General features: G+C 31.8%; 1 protein-coding gene across 1 annotated transcript in view; it reads right to left on the bottom strand.

The window, feature by feature from the left end:
* The window catches only part of LOC126733656 (jmjC domain-containing histone demethylation protein 1-like), a 129,141-nt gene extending 101,809 nt beyond the window's left edge, over positions 1-27,332 (bottom strand). Inside the window, exon 1 of the mRNA XM_050437049.1 lies at positions 27,192-27,332. Coding sequence (XP_050293006.1) covers positions 27,192-27,239 — 48 coding nt within the window. The 5' untranslated portion in view covers positions 27,240-27,332. The remainder of the gene's footprint in view (positions 1-27,191) is intronic.
* Between the last annotated feature and the right edge of the window lie 345 nt (positions 27,333-27,677).

The following is a 27,677-nucleotide window of genomic DNA, read 5'->3' on the forward strand; positions in this document are numbered from 1 at the left end:
AGGTTTTCGTTGACGGAAAATTTCTGACTTTGTTTGGTGTATTTCCCTTTAAGAACTTAAAAGTTAAAGGTCAAAACTACCAAATCTTGACAAGAGAAAAGTCAGTTAAGAATCTGTCATGTTAGTGAATCGCGATGTCACCGTACTTTTATGAACATTTTACCGACTGATTAATATTTAAGTTATTTAATTATTAATTCGTTTTTTGTAAACTATTATGAAATATGCGGTTCACGCCTACTAAAGCTCCGTTGGCAAAAAAAAATTTGGTGTATTATTAAGACGATAGCATAACTACTAATTAGAAAAAAATAGTCAAAGTTCACACTCAAACAAAAAAATCGCATTGTCGGTAGCCTTCGAACGAAAATCCGTGCAAGGCGTATAAACAAAAGTGCCCTAACCTAACCCACTCAAAAACCACCTACCGCACCAAAGGGCCGAAAAACGAACCCCACAATACCTCCCTTTCACCTCACATAAGTACACTACACCCGGCACATATCGGGGTGCCTAAAATCAATAAAAGCTGATGATTACCACAGCTAAAACACGATTCGACTAAGCTACGAGCTCGGTTTCTATTTTATGTCCGCCCCCACACAATCATGCTTTTCACACTTTCAAAAAATAAAAAAATCTGCACCCAAAAACGTACCATACGTGAAGCGTAGCCTGGACGATGATCCGGGAATCGGGAACGGCACGGGAAATGTCTGTGTCCCCTCTGCGCCATTTTGAACTGTACTGAAACCGAAGCTGAAGCTAAAAGCCGAAGGAAACTGAAAGCCAACCGGAAAATGGAGGCTTGGCGAAACCGGGCAGCTGCGCTCGGAGATGATTCGGTTAATTGGGAAAGGGAGCGTTCCCGAATGTTGAAAAGGGATCCACCCAATTCCGGTTTAATTGGTTGCCTTACTATTGAATTTTAATGAAGTTCCGGGTTTAAAAGGCCATATTGTCAAGGGCCTTGCTTTGTTTTGTTAGAAGAACTCGCCATATCACAGATATGTTGGGTCAAGGTCGGTCTGTTCTAATTTCGTTTTCGTTCAGTTTCGATTAGGTCCGAAATCATGTTCAAGATGGAAAAAATAATAAATTAGATAATATTAAAGAAAATACTCAAGACAAGGAAAAAGTCTTGGAATCAATAGAAGTCGTTAAGACAATAACACACACAAAAAAATCCTATTGTATATTTAAAACTAAAGCCACTCTTGAAAAAAATATCTTTAAATAACTGCAATTTCACTGCCTTCAAACAAATATTTATTTTTATTAAATCGAGAATTAAATTTTTTCAAGCGAGAATAGTTTACCTTTCTTGAAATGCACAACAGATTAATTAAATTATATCTTCATTCTCTGCAAGATGCCAAATTATTTCACCAAATATTTGCTATACTTGGATCCAGTTAAAGGTACCACGGAAGCATCACGTGGTAACACTCCCTTCGAACTTCGACCAATAGCAAAAGCGAGTAAATTTCATTTAGGCTCGATTCCGATAGCTTCTCATTTTCCTTTTCAAATTGTTTGTTTAATGATTTGCGTTAAACGTAGTTTGTGATTTCCACGAGTCTTATTTGATCCCATCAATGCAATTGATCATTCAAGGTATGTGATAAAAATGAACTTAGTTCTAATTTCTCGGTTTATATTATTCCGGTTCTCTGTTCAAAGTGCTCAGTGAGCCTTAAGCCGGCCTCACACGACTGGTGTACTTGACAAGTACACCAATACTGGTATACTTGGCAAGTATCTCAGCTCAACACACCAATACACAAGCCATGGCGTTCACACGACGTGTGCATTGTTTGTTGATGTTGCTGTTAAATGTTGGTGGTAGTTGATGTAGGTGTTATATGAGTGTCGGCCATCATGTTTGTTCTAAAAATGTCGTAGCTGCTGCAGCGGTTGTGGTTATGAGTGGGTGTTATTTAAAATTTAAAAAAAACAAATTAAGAAGAGAAGATGGTGGATGGTATCTTTAAATAGAAGTCGAAAAAGGTAAGTAGTTACGTAAAAGGTACCACTTTATTAAAAAAGTTTTATTTAACTGATTTGACCGCGCGACTGTTGTCAGCATATACGAGTAGGAACAAAAAACTAAATAAAAAAAGACTGAAAACACTTTCTGTAAAATAAAGGGGGAACAAAAATAAGCATATTATCTCGTCCCTATCTACAGCACCTTAGACAGGGTGAGATACACCCCTAGAATCTTAAACAGAAAGGGGGTCGAGTGATACATCATATTAAAGGTCTTTCAATTTTCTTTCCAAAAATACCATCAAACTTCAAATCCGTCTTGCCATTCCCAAAAGAACAGCTGTTAAAAATAGCCCATTTTTAATCTTTTAGAGATCATAGAGCAAAATCTGTTTAAGATAGAGCAAAATGGATTTCACATTCCTGTCTTAACTTTTCACTATCTATCTGGTGACGCTAATAGGACAACCTCTCAGTTGTAATTTTTTTTGAATTAGCGTCACCAGATAGATATTAATAAGTTAAGAAAAAATTTCCCTCTCAAAAATAAATTTAACGTGTTTTTTTTTTTCAAATTTTTTAAATTTTATACGGGGGCTGGAAGTTTTCAAATTGACACCCTCTATGTGTATCGTTGCCAGTCAACAATAATATTGTTTTAATTTGTTTTGCTGCAGATATAATGCCACAGACATGCTACAGGACCTAAAACAAGAACCTTCAGGCCTATTTCAAAATTTCTGTAGAATGTCTTCTATTGATTTTGAATATCTGTTAAATAAAATAGGTCCTCTGATAAAGAAAACTGATACCAATATGACAAAAGGCAATTCCGGTTCAAGAAAGGTTTGCTGTCGCACTTCGATATTTTGCAACTGGCGATAGTTTCAAAAGTCTGTCTTATTTATTCAAATTCTCAGCACAAACAGTGTCCGAGTGTGTTTTTGAAGTATGCGATGCTCTTATTATTATTCTTAAAGGTCAAATAAAGTTAAGTACCTACATAATATTTTGGAAATATTTTTATTTAAACTTAAGTAAAAATACAGGGAGTTAAAATACATCTAAAGGTCACAGCGGGTAAAATGTTTATATTGTGACATAGGAAATTACATCATTGAAAATTTTATAACTGCTTAAATAGCGGTTTTTATGTTCTGAATGTTTTACGTACCATATGACGGATTCGTTTTCATATAAATCCAGAAACTCTAATACTACTTCGTTTGACCACTCCATTTTCAAATGTCACACGCAAAAAAGAACCCAGTTTCTAGACCTACAGACCTACTCCCTACAACATTAAAATACACACTATTTAGTATGACAACGCCGAAAGGCACAGGCATACTACAGCTCATGTGAGCGCAACCAAAAGTATAGAAATACATGGACTGGTCAAGTGTACCAATAATGGTAATCCCTTTGACTGGCGATAATTTTACCGACAGACGGCGGGACTCTGACCAGTACTCACCAGTCACCAATAATTGTACAAGTAAACCACTCACACGACATGGAAAGTATTCGCCAGTGACAAATATTGGCCAAGTATACCAGTCGTGTGAGGCCGGCTTTACACCGCATACACCGGTGCCGGTACACGTTGCATGGCTGCGATTGCTATCAATCAAAATGGAGGATATTTTAATTGTTTCATATATTATATAAAACAATTAAATATTGTCCATTATTTAATGGCAAGTGTGTAAGTACAATTTTTTTGATAAAATCGGTTTGTTGGAAAAATACCGGGTGTTTTGGAATTTAAATTCTTTCTTAATTGGAAAGTTGTTAATTAGAAAAAATTGTTTATTACATTTTTGAATTTTCTTTGCTGCAAGTAAATGCCTCATGCTGCATGCCTCGGGTCACTTTAAAATGTTTTAATGCAATTTTTTTTGCAAAAATTTTTAATGTTAATATGAGTTTTTGTTTACCTAGACTTATGTTGTTATATGCTTTTATTCCATAATGAAATAAGAAGCTTGACCTACACCATGTTATTATATTAATGTACGGATGGAGACCAAATTAAAGGGTAAAATTAAATTAAAATAAACCAAATTACCTAAATTAGAAATTACGGCTAACGTTATCATTTGTATTAATAACTTGTTAATTCATTAATGAATCTATTGAAGAACTGTTGAAAATTATCTAGTAAAACTACCTTTTTTTTTTTTTTAATTGTATCGCATTTTCAACTTCGATGATACAGCAAATTTATTATATTCTTATTAAAATATACAAGCGTAACTATTCTTTGTAATAAAAACTCGTTTTGTTTGAAGATGCGCATTTCCAATTCAAATTTATAGTTCCATTCTACTTAAGAATAGCATATTATTAATAAAGTATAAGCTATACTTATTTCAAGTTTAGTTACTTCAAACTAACAATACAATTGAAAAATTGTATCAAAAATTACTATTCTTAAATAAAACTTTTATCCTCATGTATTAATATTTGCAAACGTGTTCGGCCGAGTATTGCTATACTAAGACAAAGATTATTAATATTTAAATAAAATGTAATTTTTGCATTGGATTAACACCAATACGTTTTCTGGAATCAAAATTAGTTGTCATTGCGGATATGAATTTAAGCTTATCTTCAGTCAAGATTATTAGTCTTGGTTATAGTGGTGTTTTTTTTTTTCGTGCAGTGTTTGCAATTTGTGTAGCTTCCAATTGTATTTAAAGATTATAATAATGAAGCCTTGGGTCGATCCAAATTTGAATACAACTGTACAACTGTAATTTAATGTAAATTAAGCTTAAGCTTTTAGAATCATGGCTTTCAGGAAGGTCTCAGTTTATACATATATAAATGACGGTTTGTCAGGCAACTATCTCTCAACGTCCAGCATTTCGTAGGGTCGGTCCTCGGTTCCTCTATTGTTCGACAACTTTTTTATTGATGATATTATGTGTGGAAAGCTTAAGTCATTGGTATTATTGTATGCCGATGATCTCAAGGTTCTCCTCCGTATCGACTCTTCTGACTCACCCTTCAAAAAGATCTAGATACTCTAATTACATGGTGCAATACAAACAATCTGAAAATGAACATCGACAAACGTCAAGTACACATCAAAAACTCATCCAATTCTCCTCAATTGCCCAACAAATCTTTGATTCCAACCTAACATTCACTAAGCACTACGAAACAATAATTGCAAACAACTAAAACCCTCGGTTTCATTGCCAGACTTAGTCGCGAGTTTAAAAAATAGAAACACTTAAAAGATTATTCTTTTCATTTGTTAGATCGATATTAGAGTATGCCTCGGTTGTCTGGTCGCCGGAATATAATACACACATTTAACAACTTAAAAGAGTCCAAAGAAGGCTTTCTAAAGCTCTTGTATTTCAAAACTGATGACGTTTACCCACCCCAGGGATTTCCAGAAGATGATTTGCTGAAAGTCTTTGGTCTGCAATCACTCTCAACCAGGCGAAGCTATTTTTCGCAAGTATTTTTGTTTAAGCTCCTAAACGGTCATGTTGACTGCCCTATTTTTCTGAATAATATAAATTTCCTAGCTCCCCGCTTATCCTCTCATCATAATCACACCTTTACTTTACCAAGAGCAAGAACAAATAAATTATGTTCCTCGCCAATACACGTAACGTGCCGAACATATAATACCAATAAAGATGCATTTTAACACCTCAATTTCGAAAATTAAAAAACATTTTAATGCAATCTTGCCTGTTCCTACAAAGAATTAGCAGTTATATTCCCATTCTCTCCTTCTCTTTCCTCTTCCTTGTGACAGTTTTTTTTTCTTTTTTTTTTTGGATTGTGACGTGATGTCATTTATTAATTTAGGCTAATTCTCTTGTTTAATTTTTAGTAATGTACATAGGTAATTTAAATTTTATTTATAGTATGTACGTTTTTTTCCGGCTTTGTAATTCGGTTTTTACCTCTAAGGCTTGTAATCAGTAAATAAATAAATAAATCAATGGTTTATTAGGAAAGGAAGTAGACCTAAAAAGTTGAATAGAGATCTACCCAATTCCGGGATAATTGGTTGCTTACTATTGAATTTTAATGAAGTTTCGGCTTTGCTTTGTTTTATTAGAAGAACTCGGATACTCATAGATAACTCATAGATAACTCATAGGAACTCATAGATATGTTAAGTCAAGGTCAGCCTGTTCTAATTTCGTTTTCGTTCAGTTTCGATTAGGTCCGAAGTAATGTTCGAGAATAAAATAATCAATTGGATAATCCTAAAAAAAACACTTAACATAAGGAAAACGTCTTGGAATCAGTAGAAATGAATTAGACAATAAAAGTGTTTGCAACTTCTGTATAAGAAGGAAATCTACAAGGAATTTAATGTAAATTAAATCAATGGTTCATTATGAAAGGAAGTGGTCCTAAGAAGCTGAATAGAGATCCACCCAATTCCAGGTTAATTGGTTGCCTTACTATGTCATGGATCTATACCCTGTCAAGGGCTTTGCTTTGTTTTATTAGAACTCGGCATATCATAGATATGTTCGGCCAAGGTCAGTCTGTTCTAATTTCGTTCAGTTTTGATTAGATCGGTTATAGAGAATCAATTAGATATATAATACTAAAGAAACCACTCAACACAAGGAAAACGTCTTGGAATCAGTAGAAGCCGTTCAGACAATCGTTGTTTTGTTTTGTTAGAAGAACTTGAAATATGATAGATATGTTGGATCAAGGTCAGTCCGTTCTAGCCAAAAACTGCAAAATTCCTGTTTGAGGTTTTCTTCTGGAATCTTATACAAAAGTCCCATAACTCCTTTTCTTAATCTTCCCTATTATCTAAATATAAAGGATAATCGAAAATATCTGTTATACTGTTTCATTTATCGTATAATCAAAACTAGGCAACTACCGTAAATTTGGATGCGCAGTGGCAAAACCCTTCGATGAAGACCGTAGCTCATTTAAAGACTCCCGTCGTAATTGTCAGTAATAGCCAAGAGTTTTCTCATCAATTAAGTGCTAGTGACAGATGTTTTTGCATTTTTAAAACCTATTTATATTTCATATTTTTGAAAAAAGATTAATCGGCCAAAGTCCTGAAATAATTGGCAATGTATTAAATTTCATAGAAACTAAAGCACTTGCTAGGGAAGTCGATATTCCTCTTAACTCTTAAGAAATTGAAGATGAAATACCACAAGTTCATCATGACATGAACTATGAAAATTATAAAAAGTAGGTCACGGAGAATCTGATTCCATATTGAAAACTAAGAACTATCATTGTAATGCCTCATACCATAATAAACCGCTAGAAAAATCACCAACAACTTTGTCAAGGAAAATGGAAATGGAAGAATGCTTAGAAGAATTGCATATGACGAATCTACTTTAAAGACACAATTATAAAATTTAATAAAGCTTCAAAAACTATAGTATAAATGTTATGAAATAGATGAAATATTTAAGGCAAAAAGTCATGCAAGATTACCACCATATCATCCAGATCTAAACCCAATTGAGTTAGTTTGGGCTGAATCAAAGGGATATGTGGCAAACAAAAACTTTCAATTTTTATTCAAGTTGTGGCATACTGTCATGACTTTTGTAAAGATTTTTTAGTAGACGATATTTTAATAGCTCTAGAGTACACCAACATCGTACAGCCGCGTATCAGTGATCTTTCAGCTTTTTTGCTATTCGAATGAGGAAAGATTTTAAACTTATTAAATTAAAATTTTTGGTTAAACCGATTTTACGTATTTAAATCTTATCTTTAAATTAAATATTATTTTGCTATCAACTATCCTGAATTTCTAACTTAATTAAACTAAACCCAAAAATCCCGAATAATAAAATTGTAAATACAAATAAATTTTAAGGCCGGACCTGTGCAACTTTTCACGCTTGAGTGGCTGCGACTGAGGCCAGACATCTAATAAAATAGTACGTGGGCGTATGTAGTCAAATTTTACGAATCAAATGTATAAATTCTTTTAAAAATTTATTTATTTAATGAAAAGATTAAATATCGCTTAGAATATTACTTATGACTCTTTCCACATAAAATTTTGCGATTTAAACATGCATACCATGTGACAATACAAGCAACACCGACACACGGACTATTAGCGGCACATCAAAGATTCTAATAGATCTATCAACTGGACTTTACCTGGTTATGCAAAAAAGTACCCTTTTTATAGATTCAAAAAATATATTTAGAGTTTTTTATCTTCAAATTAATACTAATAGAAGTACTATTCGTATTGTGTGCAATGTTGATATCTCTGTTTTGTCGATGGTTGTGGGTAATATAATCTAATTTAAATTGTTTATCCTGAAATAATATTATGTTACATACTTACATAGTATTCTTGCATATAACTGACATTAGTGTTTCGCTTCTTCCTGTGCCTTCTTCGGCTCGTTGCCTGCCCTTTAGCATCCAAATTGTGTTTTTTTTTAATTGGAAAAAAGTTAATATTTGTGTTGTTTAAATTAAAATATATTTTCTAAGGGTACATCGCAGTCATCGCACAAGTCCTTTTTTGTTTAAAGTAGGTTTATGTATAGGTTCTGTTAAAATCGAGATGCATACCTATTTGCTAGGAAATTAACATTATAATTTAGTAATTAGCATTTTGGATTTTTTTCATTTTTGGAAAATAACAAATTTGACGAGCAGTGACTCAACCAGCTCCGAAAGAATCGTCAAAGTGAAGAAAATAATCAATTATAAAATACCTGAATTAATTATACTAAAGAAAACACTCAACACAAAGAAAACGACTTGGAATCAGTAGAAGTGATTCATATTCAGTCAGTGATCATTCTTGATCAATCTAAATCTGAATACAACTTTAATGTAAATAAAATCCATGATTTATTCGAAAAGGGAGAGTTCCTGAAAGTTAAAAAGAGATTCACCCAATTCCGGTTTAATTAATATCCATTAATTCCAGTTGCTTTAATATTAAATTTTAATAAAAGTCATATTGTCAAGGGTTTTGTCTTCTTTTGCAAGAAGATCTTGGCATATGATAAGTTGGGTTAAGGTCAGTCTGTTCTAATTTGACAAGCAATGGCTTAATCAGTTCGATATTTTACTGTATATTATAGATCTGTTGGGTCAATGTCAGTTAATATTTATTTGGCCAGCAGTGGCTCAATTGGGTCCAAGAGAATGTTTAAGATGAAGAAAATTATCAATTAAAAAATGCCTGAGATAATTATACTAAAGAAAACACTCAACACGAGAAAAACGTCTTGGAATCAGCAGAAGTCATTCAGACAACATTATTTGCAACAACAGTTGTTCAGCTTCATGACTAATGAAGTCCTTGATTGATCAAACCTAAATAAATACAACTACTTTAATGTAAATTAAATATTTGCTTTGGTTGAACGAGATAAAATCTCTATGGCATACGAACTGAATATATGTATAAAAAAAAATCATCTAAAGTAATTAAGTGCAAATGCAAGAAACTAGTTATGGAAAATTGAAGATGCAGAGAATGATCCAGTCCATTAAATAAATCTGAATTTCTTTGGATATAATCAAAATAAACAGCGAAATCAGTTCACAGCGATCAAAGGAATGCTGCTAAACAAAAACAAGTTAAAAGTTGCGGCTGTAGCTAGTACGCTATTACATTTCAACTTCATAATAACAATTTATATCATAGTCTTATTTGAGAGCAAAACCCATAGCTTTTTCCATTAGTGGCTAAAAAAGTAAAGCTGACAGTCGATTTCCATCTAATTAATCATGCAAATCATGGCTAGTCAAAGGGTGAGGCTGTAAGAAGAATTAAAGATGCACACTGGAGCCATTGTGCTCGAAGAGAAGCTGTAGTAGATATAGAACATTTCGTCAGTTATCTGTATAGCACGTAAAAGGAGCAATTCTTGTAAAATGTTGCCTTTTTTATAAAGAATATGAATCTTCTGGATTTTCGGTATAGGGGTTAACAGTGTCTATCAGGCATAAAGCAAAAATACATGCAATGAAAGTAAGTATTTTCAGGTTTTTCAATTTTCCTGTTCTTATATACAACTGGGCAAGAAAAACCGTAAAAGAAAAATAAGAAAGTAAGCATTCAGAAGCTACAAAATCTTATGGATATGATATTAGAAAACGATTCTTCAAGAAGCAGCTTAAGGTGCAGAGTGCCAGGTATAATCTTAATCTCTAATAAGGTTCCTACTTCAATATACTCTTCAGTTTCTTCGCAGCATTTAGTTAATGAACAAAAAACGGTACCTGGTTAACTATTCTCACATTGGTAAATCATTGAAAGAAAACCAATCAAGCTGTATCAGATGCTGATACAATAATTGTTTGTAGAGCGCTTAGAGAGAATGCACATCTCAAGGTAATATTCTTTGTAGATAGTAGGATTTCTCTCAGTGTCACCAATACCAAAATGAACAGAAAAGTCACTTCTTCATGAAATTACTTTTACACGAATCAGCTTATTCCATCTCAGTCTCCAAGTCAGCTTCATTATACCACTTGCTGAATGAAGGCTGAAATTGAACTAAACGTGCAGAAACCAGAGGAAAACCGAACAGAAATCAAATATCTGGAAGATGCTGACAGGTTGGTGTTCTGCATAGTTTTGGGAGAACCCATGAATCCCTGGATTCATAAAGATCGATAGATAAGGACTGGAACGAATAAGGTGAATATAAATATATAAATTTTATAGTCTCCAATAAGGTTCTCAGTTACATATACAAATATTCCCCCAACTCCCTTTTTAAGTCTAAAAATATAAATTTTATTTGGTTGCTCATTAATATTGCTGTTTTCCCGAGCTGTCCTTCTCAATTCCAATAAGCGTGGTGATTGTCCCCGCAAGAGCGTATCCTCGCGCAAGCGCGGGATCCAGATAGAAGGACCTTCGGTGGAAAGCACAGGCCGGAAAAAACCCGCTGGTGAGGTATTGTGTTGAAACTTTTAGCCTTGGGTTAATTAATGATGATTCAGTTGGAATTGTTTGGTACTTTTTGAACAGTCCGACGGCGAAAATAAATAATTTGACGTCCTTAATTGGTTTGTACGAGGAGGGCAATTTTAGTCGAGGGAGAATAGGGTCTACATTGGTTCTAATAGAGGGAGAAGGATTAAAAGGAGCAATTTAGTAGTAATAATTAGAATATAACTAACAAAGAATTGAACATTAAATTACACGAATCACTAATGACTTATATAGTTCAATTTGGCAATAGGGACGTATTTACGTACTAGTTGACAACGGTTTAGTATAGCACCTCGATAGCTCGAATTTTTTAAAATAAGACTCCAACAAAAGTAAAGTTGGATTTAAGTCTCGGAATGAGAAGCATTAATTTCTTAATGCCAATCATGGATGTGGAGTCTGATCTGGTCAGTGAGACTATAATGAGGCTTCTGTGACATTATGGCTCTGAGGGGCGTAACATTACAGATATAACACTATATACTTACCTGGGATTTCGATTTGCTCAGAAAACCTAAAAAAATTGTAATTTCGTGTAATCCATGACAAAATTATGTCAAAACTTGAGGCATTAATATATTAGACTTAACTGGAATTCTTAGGCCAAAAAGACCCATTTTATTTCCTTGAATAGTAATTTCTTTTTAATAATAATGACTTTTTATGAGTAATTATGACTGAATCAACACTAGTTTATGCAGTATATTTATATACGAGTATATAGCACTCTATGATCACTATCAACTGCATGTACAAAAAATACAGTTCAACATTATATACATTGTAAATAAGCTGTGGGAGTTTGGATTTGGTGGTAAACCAATGGGAAACACTTGAATTCAATTATTATATTATCGTGCAATAAAACACCTCTTCAGTAAAGAATATCCAAGAATACCATGTTTTTGTTACAAGTCTTTAGTAGCAAAATATATCTAATTGCACTAAAAAATTCATGTTCTGAATAGCCTAAAATAGTTTATAATAAAATACGTCGAAAATACTTGGGGCATTGAACTAATCCTGTGTGAAACTAACACTGCACACGAGTTTCAATGTTCTACGAACAATAATGACTCAGAACGTTAAAATCAAACGTACGATACGGTTATGTTTGTTTATGGCTACAGTTTAGTTATTAAACGTTTTCACGATCATTTATTATCGCTCTTTAGATATTTTTATCAAAAGCTGTATACGCCATTATGTCGCTTAAATATGATCCTGAGGACCAACAAAGGTGCAATAAAAACCACATATAAGAAATTGAAAACTAAACCGAAAAAGTGGAGAACTCAATTAAAAAAGGGAACTATTTTAAGATATATTTGAAAGTTTTTTTCTTTAGCACTTTTGTTAGTTTTAAAAATTATAGATATTTAAACGGTTTAATGTTTATATATGACGTCTTGTGTTTTTGCGGAAAATCCAACCAGAGACTAAGAAGCACCCTGTATATTTCAAAATATTTTCTAGGCATGCGCTATCACGTCCCAAAAAATTTTAAGAAAATGATAACTCTTTTTTTAGGCTTTAAGACTGACGCACTGTTGCAGGCCCTGTATAAAAGACAAAGCAATATATTTTCTGATTCTTTTTGTAAATAGCAATTAAATACTTAATATTTAATCTGTATAACACATTGATCCAGGAAAATGCAATTCGGCACTTTCTTTCTAAACTGTATCATAGAAAAGCCATAAAAAAACAGTACAAACTAATATATTTAATACTACATATATAAAAAAGTAAAAAATTATATATTATTATTTTATTATTTATGCCCTTATATCTAAATCATTGGCAAAACAATCCAATGATAAACCTAAAAAAATTAAAAGAGCCATAAAAATAAATTAAAATGTTCAACGAGGTGTACACACGCTTCGCAGCACTAAGCGAGTTGTCACTTTTTTAACTTCTCTTCATAAGTACAATGCTTTTATTTTTTTTTTATGTTTAAATAAGCATACAGATACTGTAGAGTTTCATTATCAGGGCATTTAAAACTTTTATCTTAACAATTTTGAGAGACACCAGCAAATTTATGGTTAAAGTAAAACGAACAGGGCGACGCCATTAGGTGTCGTGACGATCTTAAGAGTGATTTTTTTAATGAGATTTTGTATTTCAAGGCATCATCAGCTTAGCAAAAAATTATCTGTGATAACAAAAACGGTATATGTAAAAGAACAGTTTCAAAAACTTGTAACAAAAAAAATTACAATACCAGTAGAAGATTTTCAGTATTAATTTTTAAAGATTAGTAGATTGTTCAAACGTATTTATGACATATTTGCACTTTTTTTATTGTTAGTATTTTTTCTGAAATAAAGACGTCATGAAAGCGTTCTTACGCACAGATTACGGATAATATGACGTCCGCAGCCCAAAAATCGAACTTTAAGGTCGGCGTCATCGAAAAGCTTTTTCTCGTAAATACTTTTGTTTTACGAGTTTTACTTTCAGTTTATTACATGAAGTATTTCACCCACACATTTATTCAACAACAATGTCCTTTAAATTAAGTAAAACATCGTTGGAGTCGTCCTACTTCTACATTAATCATGCTTTCGCTTGTCTTTTGTTGACGAGCGTCTCGACGCGACGCGCTGTCAGTCCCATTAGCTTGCTAGCGAATCTTACATAAAAAAAATTTACCCATTTTGAGTGTTCGCTATTGTTTAATTCCATATTAAAAGTCATCACTTTTATACACTGATAAAACATCTTGTAGATAGCGATCGTTAACTGTTGTATACTGCTATATAAAGCACCATTAACATCTAAATCCATTTCAAATAAAGCAAGAAGCAAATAAGTAAATTTCATTGACCCAAAAAGCGCGTATATAAACGTGCGCGATGCCAACCGCGGACCATCATCATCAGGTGCGATCATGTAAAACGATTAAGGGTGGATCAATGTCTCTTTTTATTTGAAATTCGTGCTTAAATCGAGATTCGGAAATGGAATTCACAAATTTATGTTTTGTGGGAATTGAGACAACGTAATTTTTTTTTTAATTGTGTCTATGTAAAATAGGTAATAACAGTAAAATTTGAGGCAAGGGTCATTACAGCTAAAGTATATAGATTTCAACTAGAAAAAAAAACGCTTCAACTGTTAGACTGTGTTACAGCTATTCTGGGAATGGGTAGGATATTCCAGGGATGTCTATTTTGATATTCTAAATTAACGTGTATATATACCTATATTATAAATTGAAGAGTGTTAATAATAATAATAATAATAATAATAATAATATGAATAAAATATATAAATTCTTTTAGTGCTGACATGCTCTAGCTTGAAAACGAAGACCCATGTTTACATGAACATTTCGCCTTAAACTTGACCAAAGATTCGATGGTTATAGTTTGTCTACATTTATTAACAGCCTATATATTCCTGTAACTTTGAACTGTTATAAATGACCTAAAACCCTTTCTGTTCTTGAGGTTTTTTTCTGGAAACTTTATTCAAACACTAAAACTTTCAACTAAAATCTATTTTATTTCCCTGTTATACAAATTTCAGCTGACATAAGTTTATTTTATTCTTTTATAGTAAGCATCTCAAAACTATGGAAATTTTTGCCCTGCACCACTTTAGTTACTTTTCTCGACATGCTTTTAGAGCCCTTTGAAGTCAATAGAAATTTTATATCCAATTCTTTCAAGAAATTGAGAACTAAAAATACTGCTTCAAATAAATAAAAACCAAACGAAAATATGCTGTATTGTTTTAACCACTAAGTAAATAAAGCATGTATTGAATGCATAATATATAAATAAAATCCACTTAAAGAGAAGTTAAACCTAATAACTTAATTGTGTAACACATTTGGCCACAGTAATCAACACATTGATAAATGCTTAAAACTTGCAGTCGCATGTCAGTCATATATATATATATATATATATCGAATATAATATAATAATAATAATATATAATATATAATAATAATATATATATATATATATATATATATATTAATTTTAGTATATAATAGATACCTACTTTAAACTCAACAACAGAAATAACAGCTAGGTTTTGGATCAAAACAGTGCTGCCTTGGCTTCTCTTCGTTATTATATTTGGAAAATTGTATATTGGGGTCATGAGTTAAATAAATAGGACTTATCATCCGGTTATAATCACCACTTGAGTGTCATATTTGTATGAGTATAAAAAAACTATCAATTAAAGTATTTATATCTTGATTTATATGACACTCTATTAAATGTATTATGGGAGATGAGTATATAACAAAGATGAAATAAATAATCTATATCAACTTATTGTTTAATCCCATAAAAATTGGGAAAGTAACAGTTGTAGTTTATATATATATGGTGACCATATTTCTTTAAAGTAAAGGTTATATGACGTAAGGGGTGTGGAGGTGGACATTTTAAATTGATTTAAGATTGTCATATAGGCATTCTTAGTGACTTCAGAGAGAACTGAAAAAAAATCGAAAAAAGTAATAAATATTTATTTTGCCTTTAAAAGTTTTGCAATTAGGATTATTGGGAAACGCCAAAATTTTCTTGTGAATATAATGTTCCACAACTTTATCTGTGTCTCGAAAAGGAATTTATGGTAAGTCACGCCTTACCTATCTATTAAAACTTTTAAAGCAAAGTTGTCATATTGATCAACTAAAAACACAATATTTTTTTAAATTTAATGTAACTACCACTGTATATCACGAACTTAATAAATATACCTGGAATGCTAATGCATAATTATGGCCAATGGCCATGATACCCAAAAATGACCACTGCCTGGTGGCCGCCATTTTTATACTGGTTATGTCCTTTTGATGTTGGTCACTCTGAACATTTTTAGTGTTGCCAACAAAAAATTTATTAAATAACGATAATGAAGTTGGCAATGCTGACGTTTGACGTGTGAGTATAGCGGATTGCCAAGTTTTTGGCGATTTGTAAACGACGCTTTTGGGTATATCGTCTGCAACGGGCGATATATCTTCTTCCTTATTTAATACGTGGATAATGTATCACCATCTTTATTTAAACATATTTGGTTCACTGTTTCTCATAATTGAATTATTGTGAATTGTCTGCCTGTGTTGTTTACGATAAAATAATATATAGAGTTGTTTATTTTTACTATATAAACCCTTGCTAATTACAAACCCAGAAAAATCATCTATACTTTGATTTTTATAGATGGTTGTACCTATTAATGTGGAAACACTGTACATAGAAGGAAAGTAAAAGTCGTAATAGTAAAAATAGAAAGAAAATAAAAGTGTTTTTAACTGAATTTGTTAAGTAAATACAAGGAAAAATATTTTAATGAAGATGTTTAGATTTATAAGATTCAAGATTATCAGAATAATAAAACAAATATTTTAATGCATGCCTCTATCCCAATTTAATTGAAACTTTGTCTCATTTTAGGTGAGGATTACTTTCTTTCATAAATTTTAACGAAATTCTTAAAGAAGTACCTACAAGAAAAATCACAGATCTAACGCAACTATCTTAAATTCTTAACTAAATGTAACTTTCTATTTTGTATTTGTAAACATAACCTCTCAAAAACTTTTAATTGTTTTGTTTCCCTACAATTGGCACAACTGAAATTTGTCAGAGTGACCAACATCGAAAGGGCACAATCACGCAAAATGGCGGCCACCTAGTAGTGGTCATTTACTTTTCATTGCATTTGAATTGGCAGCCCAGGTATATTTATTAGGTTCGAGCTGTATATAGGGTGTCTCCTTTTTCATAGGGACAGTATTGCTCCTTTTATAGTATCTCCTATACTATAAAAGATACGAGGGCGGTTAAATTAGAAGAAAGTTGCGGCATTTTATTCTGATTAAAAAAGTGTATTTAGATTTTCTTATGCGACGTTTCGTTTTTTAGATATCATCATCAACTTTTTTTTTTAAATACGGACCTGGATTTTTTATTTTATATTTAAAAAGAATTTTTATTTTCCTTTTCAACAATGTATAACTTAAATGTCTGTCTCGACGTTTCGGTATAAAAATAGCAGTTTTCAAGCTTTTTTCTTTAATACGGACCTGATTAGTATTTACAAAATTAAAATACCTTTCGAATGCATATTTATTATTATCTTCAATATATCAAACATAAAATTTTAAAACAACAAAATGGCCTTTTTTTTTTGTGGGTAAGAAAAAGAAATTCGAAAATTTGGTATGGTTCTTTTAATTTAGTATTGAGTATTTGCTTTAGATTTAGAAGGGGAACAATAAATGTGTAAATAAAATAGAATTTTCCACTTTTAATAAGAAATATTTTATTTACTTTACAAACAAATGACAAACGTGTATAAACCAAAAAAATAACAAAACAATACGATTTAAGTAAAGAAACAACATTCTCTTTACATACATTAGGCAAGAAAAGTGTCTGTTTTTCTTGCTTATAAAGCAGTTTTTTAGTTCTGAGAAGAAATTAAGCAGTTTTTTACAAATAACATTTACACTATTTACAAAAAATTTTCGAAGTGACCCCCATTATGTTTAATGCATTTTACGGTCCTTAAATCTAAATTCTCTATTGAGCGGGTTAAGCATTCGAGCTTTAAATTTCTGAATGCAGCAGTGACCCGATGTGTTAACACCTCCATATTATTTATTTCATTGTTATTGACTTTATTTTTTAAAAATCCCCATAAGAAGTAATCCAGAGGATTAAGGCATGGGGAACAAGGAGGCCACCTTATACAGGACCTTTTGTTCCTACCCAGCAATTAGGGAAATTTGTGTCGAGAAAATCTCGGGCAACAGCGGAATTGTGAACGGCACAGCCATCCTGCATAAACCACCGAATACTTCTTAATGTTTCCAATGGAATTTCATCCATAACTTCCGTCAATAGGTTAACGTACCTTTCACTATTTAAATTTCCATCAATAATTTTGGGACCTATTAGCCTATTACCGATGATTCCGCACCTCATATATTAAGACTAAATCGATTTTGAGGCTTAGTTTCTTCTACTAAATGTGGGTTGTTTTGCGCATAGAAATGCTTATTTTTTCGGTTAAACATGCCACTATTAGTGAATGTAGTTTCGTCGGTCCATAAAATGGTCGTAGAGAACATCGGGTCTGCATTTAACATCTTTTGATACCAACGGCAGAAAACAAGTCTGCGTTCTGAATCACCTGGATGCAGTTTCTGAACCGGTTGGAACTTGTAGTCATGATACCTATGTTTCTTTAAAATTTTTCCGACCACTGAAGGATGTATCCCACATTCAGAACCTATAATTCTTAATGAAGACTCCGGATAAAGATGAATTTGAGCTAAAACATTAACATCGTTGTGTGTATTCTTGGCACGGTAATTTCCGCGTTTTTTTATACACATCCAAATTCTTGAAACCAAATAAAAAGTTTTTCGCGCTGAAGCAGTTCTATTTGGATATAATCTTGCATACTCCCTTACTGCATCATCAACCTTTCGATAACATCTTATAAAAACATCGTACATGTCCTTTTTTTCACTATCACTATACCGTACCATTTTACAACTTGTATTTATTTTGTTAATATTGAACTAGGAAATTGCTAAGGAAACAACCAAAGCTTTTAAACTAATTTAAGAAACTAACTTACGGCAAAACGTTAAAATATCAAAGTAATATTTTAATAATTTTGTTGTAATTAATAATAATAATTGTTGTCGTAGCTACGACATATTTTTGTTTTCATGGCCTACCTAAATAAGTCACAGCCGTAATAAATCTGACATTGTTATAAAGTTTGAAGCATTCGGCAAGCACGGTTTCATTTTCGGTTCCATTTTCATTAAAGGTGGCTCTCCATGCAGCTTTGAAAATAGATTTTCGTTATCGAATATTAATATCGAACAAATCACATATCGTAATTTTTTTCCTAACCACATAAAAAAATATCAGCCGCAATTGATGATAGTGAATAATATTAGCAGCTAACACCCAACTCAACCCAAATCTGCCGTATTTTAAATTTGTAAATACTAATCAGGTCCGTATTAAAGAAAAAAAGCTTGAAAACTGCTATTTTTATACCGAAACGTCGAGACAGACATTTAAGTTATACATTGTTGAAAAGGAAAATAAAAATTCTTTTTAAATATAAAATAAAAAATCCAGGTCCGTATTTAAAAAAAAAAGTTGATGATATCTAAAAAACGAAACATCGCATAAAAAATCAAAATGCACTTTTTTAATCAGAATAAAATGCCGCAACTTTTTTCTAATTTAACCGCCCTCGTATCTTTTATCGTATAGGAGATAGCAATACTATCCCTATGAAAAAGGAGACCCTGTATACTAATTAATTCTCTAAAAACAGACAAAAAATTAACCTTTTTGTAGGTTCAATCTAATTCTTATTACAGAGATTGGCAATTATGTGGATTAAACCAATGCTGCATACGACAACAATGTCCGCATATCTATTAAAATAAAACTAATATGACAACATAGCACAGCAGTGCGGCAGGCTATCGACAGTTTATCTGATTGGCTCGGTTACTACAAGATCAAAATCATGGCCGTTTCGCGCCGAGCCAATTTTTAAACTGATTGGGCCAGATATGTTCGAGGCGTCATCGTCAGGTTTTTTAAGGGGCGGTCCTCCACAGCAAACAGAGGCGTAGGCATATTTGTTTTGGGCTACACGTGTTTATGAAATTTAAGTTAATTAAATTTTCTGAAAAATAAAAAATAGTAGGCCAATCCAGCGGCCATACTTCCCGTCTCACCTATTATACCCCTAAGGTTCAGATAACTTTGTCGACCAATACGCATATCATGTCTCGCATTTCTAGGTTAGAAAAAATGTCGTATCGTATCATTATCGACTTTCAAAAGAAATTTGTGCTTAGAAATTTTTTTAAGGCCTCTAATGGTTCTAATTAAGCACCAAACTTTTGACAGAAATAATATTTGATATCACCATGAAGTGGTGCCTACATTAATTTATTTTTTATCAAAGCCTTCTATAAAAATATTCAAAAATTTACGTAACAATTCAGGATGTAGCGCTTTCTTATTTTTTTTTTGGGTTGGTTTTGATTATACTGCTTAGCTCTGTACGTATTTTCGAATAATTTACCCCTGGATAAATGAAAAATGAAATTTCCGTAAAAAAAGTGCAAATCGTAAATAACAAATTTTTTATTTATGCCGCATTTAAAATTAAAAATTCAATTATGTATCTCGAAAACCGGTGCTCTGAGCGACTCGACAAAGATATAAATTTTTAGAGTAATATTAATTGAAAAGCTGAGATTTTATGCACTGAGGCACAAAAACGTTGTACCTCTACGTGTTTGTCACCTCGGAGTGTCGCTGACAGTGCCTTCCTCTAGGATGTACCTACACAAAAATTACCATTGAATTCGAATTTCTCGCCCCCAAAAACCCCTCACAACCAAATTTTGTGGTTAGAATTTTAGAATTTTGTGGTGATAGGTATGCTACTTGTTGAAGGACTTATTAAAAAATAATGAAAATAAAATAATAAACACACCCTGCATCTTGGTTATTATCGTTTTTCGGACTAGAAGAATTTGATAAAATCCTAATATTTTTGAGCAAAGAATATGCTGTTGCTCTATGTCGACTAAATTATGGGACATAATCAACACATACCTAAAGTCGAAATTATACCCATTTGTAATGACGTCATTTTTGTTTATCTTTGTTTAGCATATTCCAAACAGCGGCGACAACAAACTTTTGAAAAAAATTGGTGTCTGATAATTATTCATCTTTTATATACTAGGTTATGTGATCACTGTCAATCAAAAATATTGGTTTGTCAACTTGTTCTTGAAAGTTATTTCGAAAAGTGTTAGATAATGCCTAGAAAAAGATATAATAGGTATAATGAACAATCGCAGCTGATGATTTTAAATATATTGACTTTTTTTCAACTGGAAAAGGAGCAAGTCCGAAAATTTCAATCAAGTTGAATATTTTGGGTTTTCCATTGACTCCTTAAGAAGATGGATCAATAGTATAGGCTTCAAGTGGAAAAAATCAAATAACAGAAAATATTTGATGGACTTGCCAAATATTGTTCATAAAAGAATCAATTTTTTAAGGGAGTATATCAAAAATAGAAATGTAGGTCTGGAAGGGTTTCCTCCAGTTTTCGTTGACGAGACGTGGATTTTTAGCAAGGGATCATTTCGTAGTAGCTGGCAAGATGACACCAAGCACACGGATTCAAGGAAAAACAGTGAAGGTAAAAATTATCTGGTTATCTTTTTAGATTTTTTTTGAATAAAAACTATTGCCCTTGTAAGGGCCCACTAACTTCATAATTTCATCTGTTTCATAGTTTCATATAATTTCTCTCTAAGACAATATGAGGGAATTTAACTCCATACACTACTCGTATGTGCATGGAACATTACTTATTAATTATATTAAATTTATGTTCTGGAAGAATGATTTCTAAAAGAAGAGAATTGAATTATCTTTTATTTTTAAGGTCATCGTTATATCGTAGTCCACGCCGGAATCAAAGATGGCTTCATCAATGGTGCAAATTTAATATTCAAGAGTGGATTAAAGACAAGAGATTATCATGACAATATGAACAGGAAAAACTTCGAAAACTGGTTTAAAACTCAGCTGGTTCGTTCTCTGATTTCAGTTCTGACTCTGACAATACTGAAGAGATTGATTAAGCTTTTTTTGTTCTAGCAAATTTTATTTTATGATTGTCGTTTAAGTATTCAATCATATCGTTGCAATTTCATTAACTTGGTAATGCAATATGGCGTGTTTTTTTTGAGTTTGTATGTTTTATTTTTTGGAATGGTATTTTCATTTTAATGTGTTAACATATTCCTTCAAGCAGCATTTTTTTTCATGAACAAGTAAATTAAATTTTCAGTATTTAAATTTTTCCCAGTGAGTTAAAATAATTTTATACCATTATTCACAATTTTTGTAAGCTCGGTTTTGTTACGTCTACTGCTCGTGCCGAATTCTACTTTTCAAATATGTTGTAGATTTGGTTTTTGCGGTCTTTTGCTTGGAAAATATATGAGCAGCGTAATCCTGATCTGATTTTATCCCATTCTTCTTTATATTTGCGATCGTTGTTGTGCTCAATTTTGTTGCATCTGCGGCTCGCTCTATCACATTCTCAATTTGAAGTGCAATTCCGTTTCGGACTTGTTGTTTATGTCTCATTATTTATGATTAATTATAATAATATTTGTTAATTGTTAAGTTAGTTAATAATACAATAAATACTACAAGATTTTTTTAAATTTTTTGGGAATGAAAGTATATACACGAATATAAAAATATAATAATATGCTGCTAAAATAAATCATTTGTTAATTTCTGAACGTATAAAAATACATAGCAGACTATTAATTTCTGAAGGCGATGGTAAAGTTTCTAACCTAATATTGATTGGCAAAAATATCTACGCCATACTTTTTTTCTCACCTGGATGACGTAACTACAAATGGGTATAATTTCGACTTTATATTTCATGATAAGTTTTATTAACTTGAAGAAACTATGGGCGTTTATATAGGGGCCTGTAAATATTTAGACCTGGTCCTGGTTTTAGTTAGTAAACATAGATGCCCTCTTTATATTATTCAAAAGATAACATATCAAACAGATGTCCATAACCTCAATGTCTGTTAAAAGCTTAACAATACTTTTCATAGCAATTAGAAAAACATTTACCTATCAAATTGCCTTTTATATAAATAAATACAAATTAAAAAAAGAGTTGAAAATATGTTGCTTCTAAACACTTTAAGTATATCCCTTTGACCTCCCATTATGTTTTTCTTTCTCTCACTTTCCCTCTATCTATCTCTTTACACTTTAAATTATCTCTTTTCTGCTCTTCTCTTTTTTCAATAACTAAATACGGGAAAATCACGAGGTGGGGGCTGTCTGATAGCCGTTAATAAAAAGTTTAACGCTTTTAAAATAGATGTAAATCAAAGTGTTGATCTTGAGCCCGGTATAGATATTGTTGGTGTTAAGATTGTATTAGATTTCTCGTCAATTTTAGTTTTTGCTGTATATCTTCCTCCTCCAGTATATCCTGAAACTTTGGAAAATCTGTTTGAGTGTCTAACATCCCTTGACTGCATTTTTGGTAATAATATTTGCATATTGGGTGATTTTAATCTACCTAATTACGTTAACTGTAACAATTCTCAAGATAAGCATATTTTAATACTGCAAAACTTTATAACTTTTCTTAATTGCAATCAAAGCAACTCTATACAAAATTCAAATAACAGAATTCTTGATTTGGTCATAAACAATAATGAAAATTGCATAGTGGAAAAATCTTTGGATCCGTTGTTAACCGAAGATACTCATCATCCTGCTCTTGATATTTCGTTAAAATATTGCCACTTTATGAATTTTAAGCGTAAGACACTTTTTAACCTACAAAATGCATTTAACTTTAAAAAAGCTAATTTTCCTAATTTATATGATGCCTTTTCAAAGACTGATTGGTCATTTATGGAAGCTACGGTTTCTGTGGAGCATCAGTTTAAGGTCTTTTATGATTTAATATTAAAGGAATTGGACAGTTTTGTACCAAAATATCCTAATATACCTAGGAGAAATTTTCCACCTTGGTTCACAAATAGTATTATAAGGGATATAAAGCTTAAGAGTTTTCATTACAACAAATTTAAAAAATATGGAAGAACCGATGATATAAACACGTTTAAATTGTTACGCAATAAATCTAAAAGAGATATATCTAAATCTTACTATCAATACGTTTCAAATGTAGAAAGCAGTATCATAAATAATCCTAACAAATTTTGGAGTTTTATAAAGAATAAAAAAAATACAAGAGATATTCCTAAAGATATGTTTCACAAGGACACTCCTATAAAGGGCACCCTTGAAATAGTTAATTCCTTCGCTGACTACTTTAAGCGATCTTTTTTAAATAATAATTTACACCCTAATTCTCATCATACCCCAAATAACTCTCTTAATATAAATATTTCTTGTTTTTCAGAACGCGAAATACTCAATGCTTTAAACAAATTAAAACCTAAATTTACAACAGGACCGGATCTTATTCCTGCATTTATTATTAAGGACTGTAGGCATATACTTGTAAAGCCTTTACTTGTTTTGTTTAACAACTGTCTTTTATCGAGGTCTATTCCTGCATTATGGAAAGTTTCCAAGGTTTGTCCTGTATGTAAAAAAGGTAATAGGTCCGATATATGTAATTATAGACCTATATCTATATTTCGCAATTTTTGTAAAGTTTTTGAATTTTTAATTCACGATAGAGTTTTTCCGTTAACCAAAAATATTATTATTCCCCAACAGCACGGATTTTTTAAAGGAAGGTCTACGAGCACAAACCTTTTGCTTATAACTCAGAATATTGCTGAGGCAGATGATAATGGGGAACAGATGGATGTTATATACCTGGATTTTAGCAAGGCTTTCGATCAATTGAAGCATAGTTTAATTGTTGATAAGCTTAGTAATTTTGGATTTTCAGTTGTCTCTCTTTAATTGTTTCGCTCATATCTATGTGGTAGAAGTCAGTACGTGGAGTTATACGGCGAAAGGTCAAGCTCCTATGATGTAGTTTCTGGTGTCCCACAGGAATCTGTGCTTGGACCGCTACTGTTTAACTACTTTATTAACGATATTGGTGATAAATTAGATTGCGATTTTTTACTTTATGCAGACGATATCAAGTTATATAATAAAATAAGAAATCTCGCAGATTGTCATAGATTATTGCAGTATAATCTTGACTTGGTAAATGCTTGGTGTGTAGAAAATGGTCTAAGTTGAATGTTTCTAAATGTAATGTTATGACATATACCAACAAATTAAAACCGTTATTATTTAACTACGCATTAAATACGACTACATTAATAGGCACAAATTCTTTTAAAGACTTGGGAGTGTACTTTGATACCAAACTGTCTTTCTCATACCATATTGACACAGTAGTCTCAGAAGCGTCAAAATCATATGGATTTATTTATAGAAGCACTAAGGATTTCAGAAATCCAGATGCCATAAAAACATTATATTTTGCATATGTACGATCGCGATTGGAATATGCTTCGGTGATATGGTCGCCGGCTTATAATTTGCACATTAACAATCTAGAGCAAGTGCAAAGGCGCTTTTTAAAATACTTATGTTCCTTAAAACCTCAGGGTTTTCCACATGATGATCTGCTCCAACGTTTTAATATTTGTTCCCTAGAAACTCGACGAACCTTTTCTGCTCTTATGACATTGCATAAATTACTTAATTATCTAATCGATAGTCCGCCATTAGTGTCAAAATTATATTTTTTTGTGCCTCGTCTCAATAATAGACATCATACCACGTTTCATCTCCCTACTCCTAGAACAAATCTACTTAAATTTTCACCAATTTATACCATGTGTAGTATTTACAATAATGATGCTCATTTTGACATTTTCAATATTACAAAGGAAGCCTTATGTCGCTCACTTGAACACTAAGCCACAAGTAACCTGAGTTTGTATTAAGCTATTTTTTGTAAATAATATAGCCATTTCCGTTAATAAAAATTGAGGTTTATAGGCAGCACATTAGGTTTTGATCGTTTTTGTTACTTATTTTCTATGCCTCTTATTACTTTTTATGCAATTTTTTAGTTAGTTTTAGTTAGCTTAGAAGATTTTTGTAACAAGTTATATATACATTTTTCTTAGTTAGCATAAGTTATATTTATGTATTTAAAGGTCTTTCCTGCCTTGTAGATGGGTATTTATTTACCTGTAAGGCTTGTATTGTAAAATAAAATAAAAATAAAAATAAAATAATTCAATAAAGATATTATAAAACCATTTTTTATTTAAACTCTACTCTTGTTATTAGATTTTATACAAACATTCATAATTACCATAATAATTTTTCTTTAGGTTTTAAGTTTCTAAGCTCTAGCAGCTGCTTCATCTGAAGAAGCTTATACAGCTTTTTATTTCATCATAGGATTGTAAGGTGAAATGTAATCTTTTCATATGAAATAAATAAACCAGTTATTATTGTTATTATTATTAAATAAAGCTTTTTTTTATTAAATTTAGGATAAAAGGATTGTTCACAGAATTCCCTATTGATGTGCAGAATAACTAAAAAATGGAAACATGTTTTACAATTTAGTAGATTTTTTAAATTTGGACTTTATATAGTTTTACAACAATATATTATTAGGCCAAAACTAATTTACTTTTATAATTCACCTATACTGCAACTTTTCTCGCTATAATTGGAATACATATATAATTTACCTTTCTTTCAATTTTTTGTAGTATCTAATACCTAAAAGTGAATTATTTGAATATTATTTTGTGTTTTTAAACCTGTTTGTATTCCTATATTCACCAAATACATTAATAAAAATAAATAAATGAGATGAAAAGTTAGGCAAACCTTCATAAAGCCTACAATAAACCTAAAAACTGTTTATTTATTCAGGGGTAATACTGTAAACAAAGTTTATTACCACTTTTGAAGACATTTGGCAACGTCGGGACTAAGAAAATTAATGTTAAGTTTTTTATTTTATTCTACTTATTTTACACTACTAATTTTTAAGAAGTTACCTTACCTGCAAAACTATGAGGTCATACAATTGCGGTGATTAAGGCCTTTTTTTCTGAAGTATATATTTAAAAATAAAAACACGTTTTAAACAATTATGATATGTTAATTATTAACCTATCTATAGCTACGTAATTGGATTTACCTACACACTGCAATAACTTGAAATTGGTCTGTCCTGTTTAAAAGGAACACTATATTTATTATCAGGTGATAGGTAAACAGAACAAAACCGGTGTCGACCCCCTTAAACATTAAGTCTCCAAGTTTAAACTACGTAGCCCCTTAGAGCAGCCTTCGCCACTTATTAAAAAAATCCACATCGATCGAAAATAAAACTAGCGCAAGGGTGAGGAAATGCGGGCATTAATATTCCCAACTAAAGGCACCGGATATAATCAAACTTTCATAATTTTTAAGAGTATTTTAAAAGGTCTTAAGAATTTATATAAACGTGCCTTTGGCAAAGAAAAGGCCTGGCCACTATAGGCATGGCGACTGTAACACAACACAAGGTTTACGTGAGTGGTTTTGATAACAAAATGGCCGATTATAAGGCGTAATAATTAACTCGTAACGGGGCAAACGGTACTCACCAGTTGTCTAGCGGTCTTTCCCTTTCCGGACGATGGATTTTGCATCATTTTTCCGCACAACCACGTAAATTTTCGATAATTCCGTTGTCACCCCGAAAACATCCACGTCTACACACAGCGCTATTATAAGCGCGACTAAAATTGACAAACAAATTGAAGCGGGTAAAACTGGTTAGCACAGACGTGATCTTTGTGTTCTGTTCTTGTTTGTTACACGGTGGCCGCCATTGGTGTTCTCTTTCTTTCATTTCGTTACTTCTCTACGAGTGGGTCGTCCCATTAATAATAATATGTGCGAGGTTGCCGCCTTGTATGTGAAGTGGGATTATTTGGGGAGGTTATGGGAGAGATTGGCCAAGCATCAATATTTTAATTACCGTAGAATGGGGCTATTTGAGAATTTTTTTGAGGTTTTTGAGCGATATCTATAAGACAAAAGTAAGCTTGATCAATTTTGTAATGGCGTTGGAAAGACCTATGATAGAG

The sequence above is a fragment of the Anthonomus grandis genome, chromosome 2 (genome assembly GCF_022605725.1).
Source record: "Anthonomus grandis grandis chromosome 2, icAntGran1.3, whole genome shotgun sequence".
Lineage (NCBI taxonomy): Eukaryota > Metazoa > Arthropoda > Insecta > Coleoptera > Curculionidae > Anthonomus > Anthonomus grandis.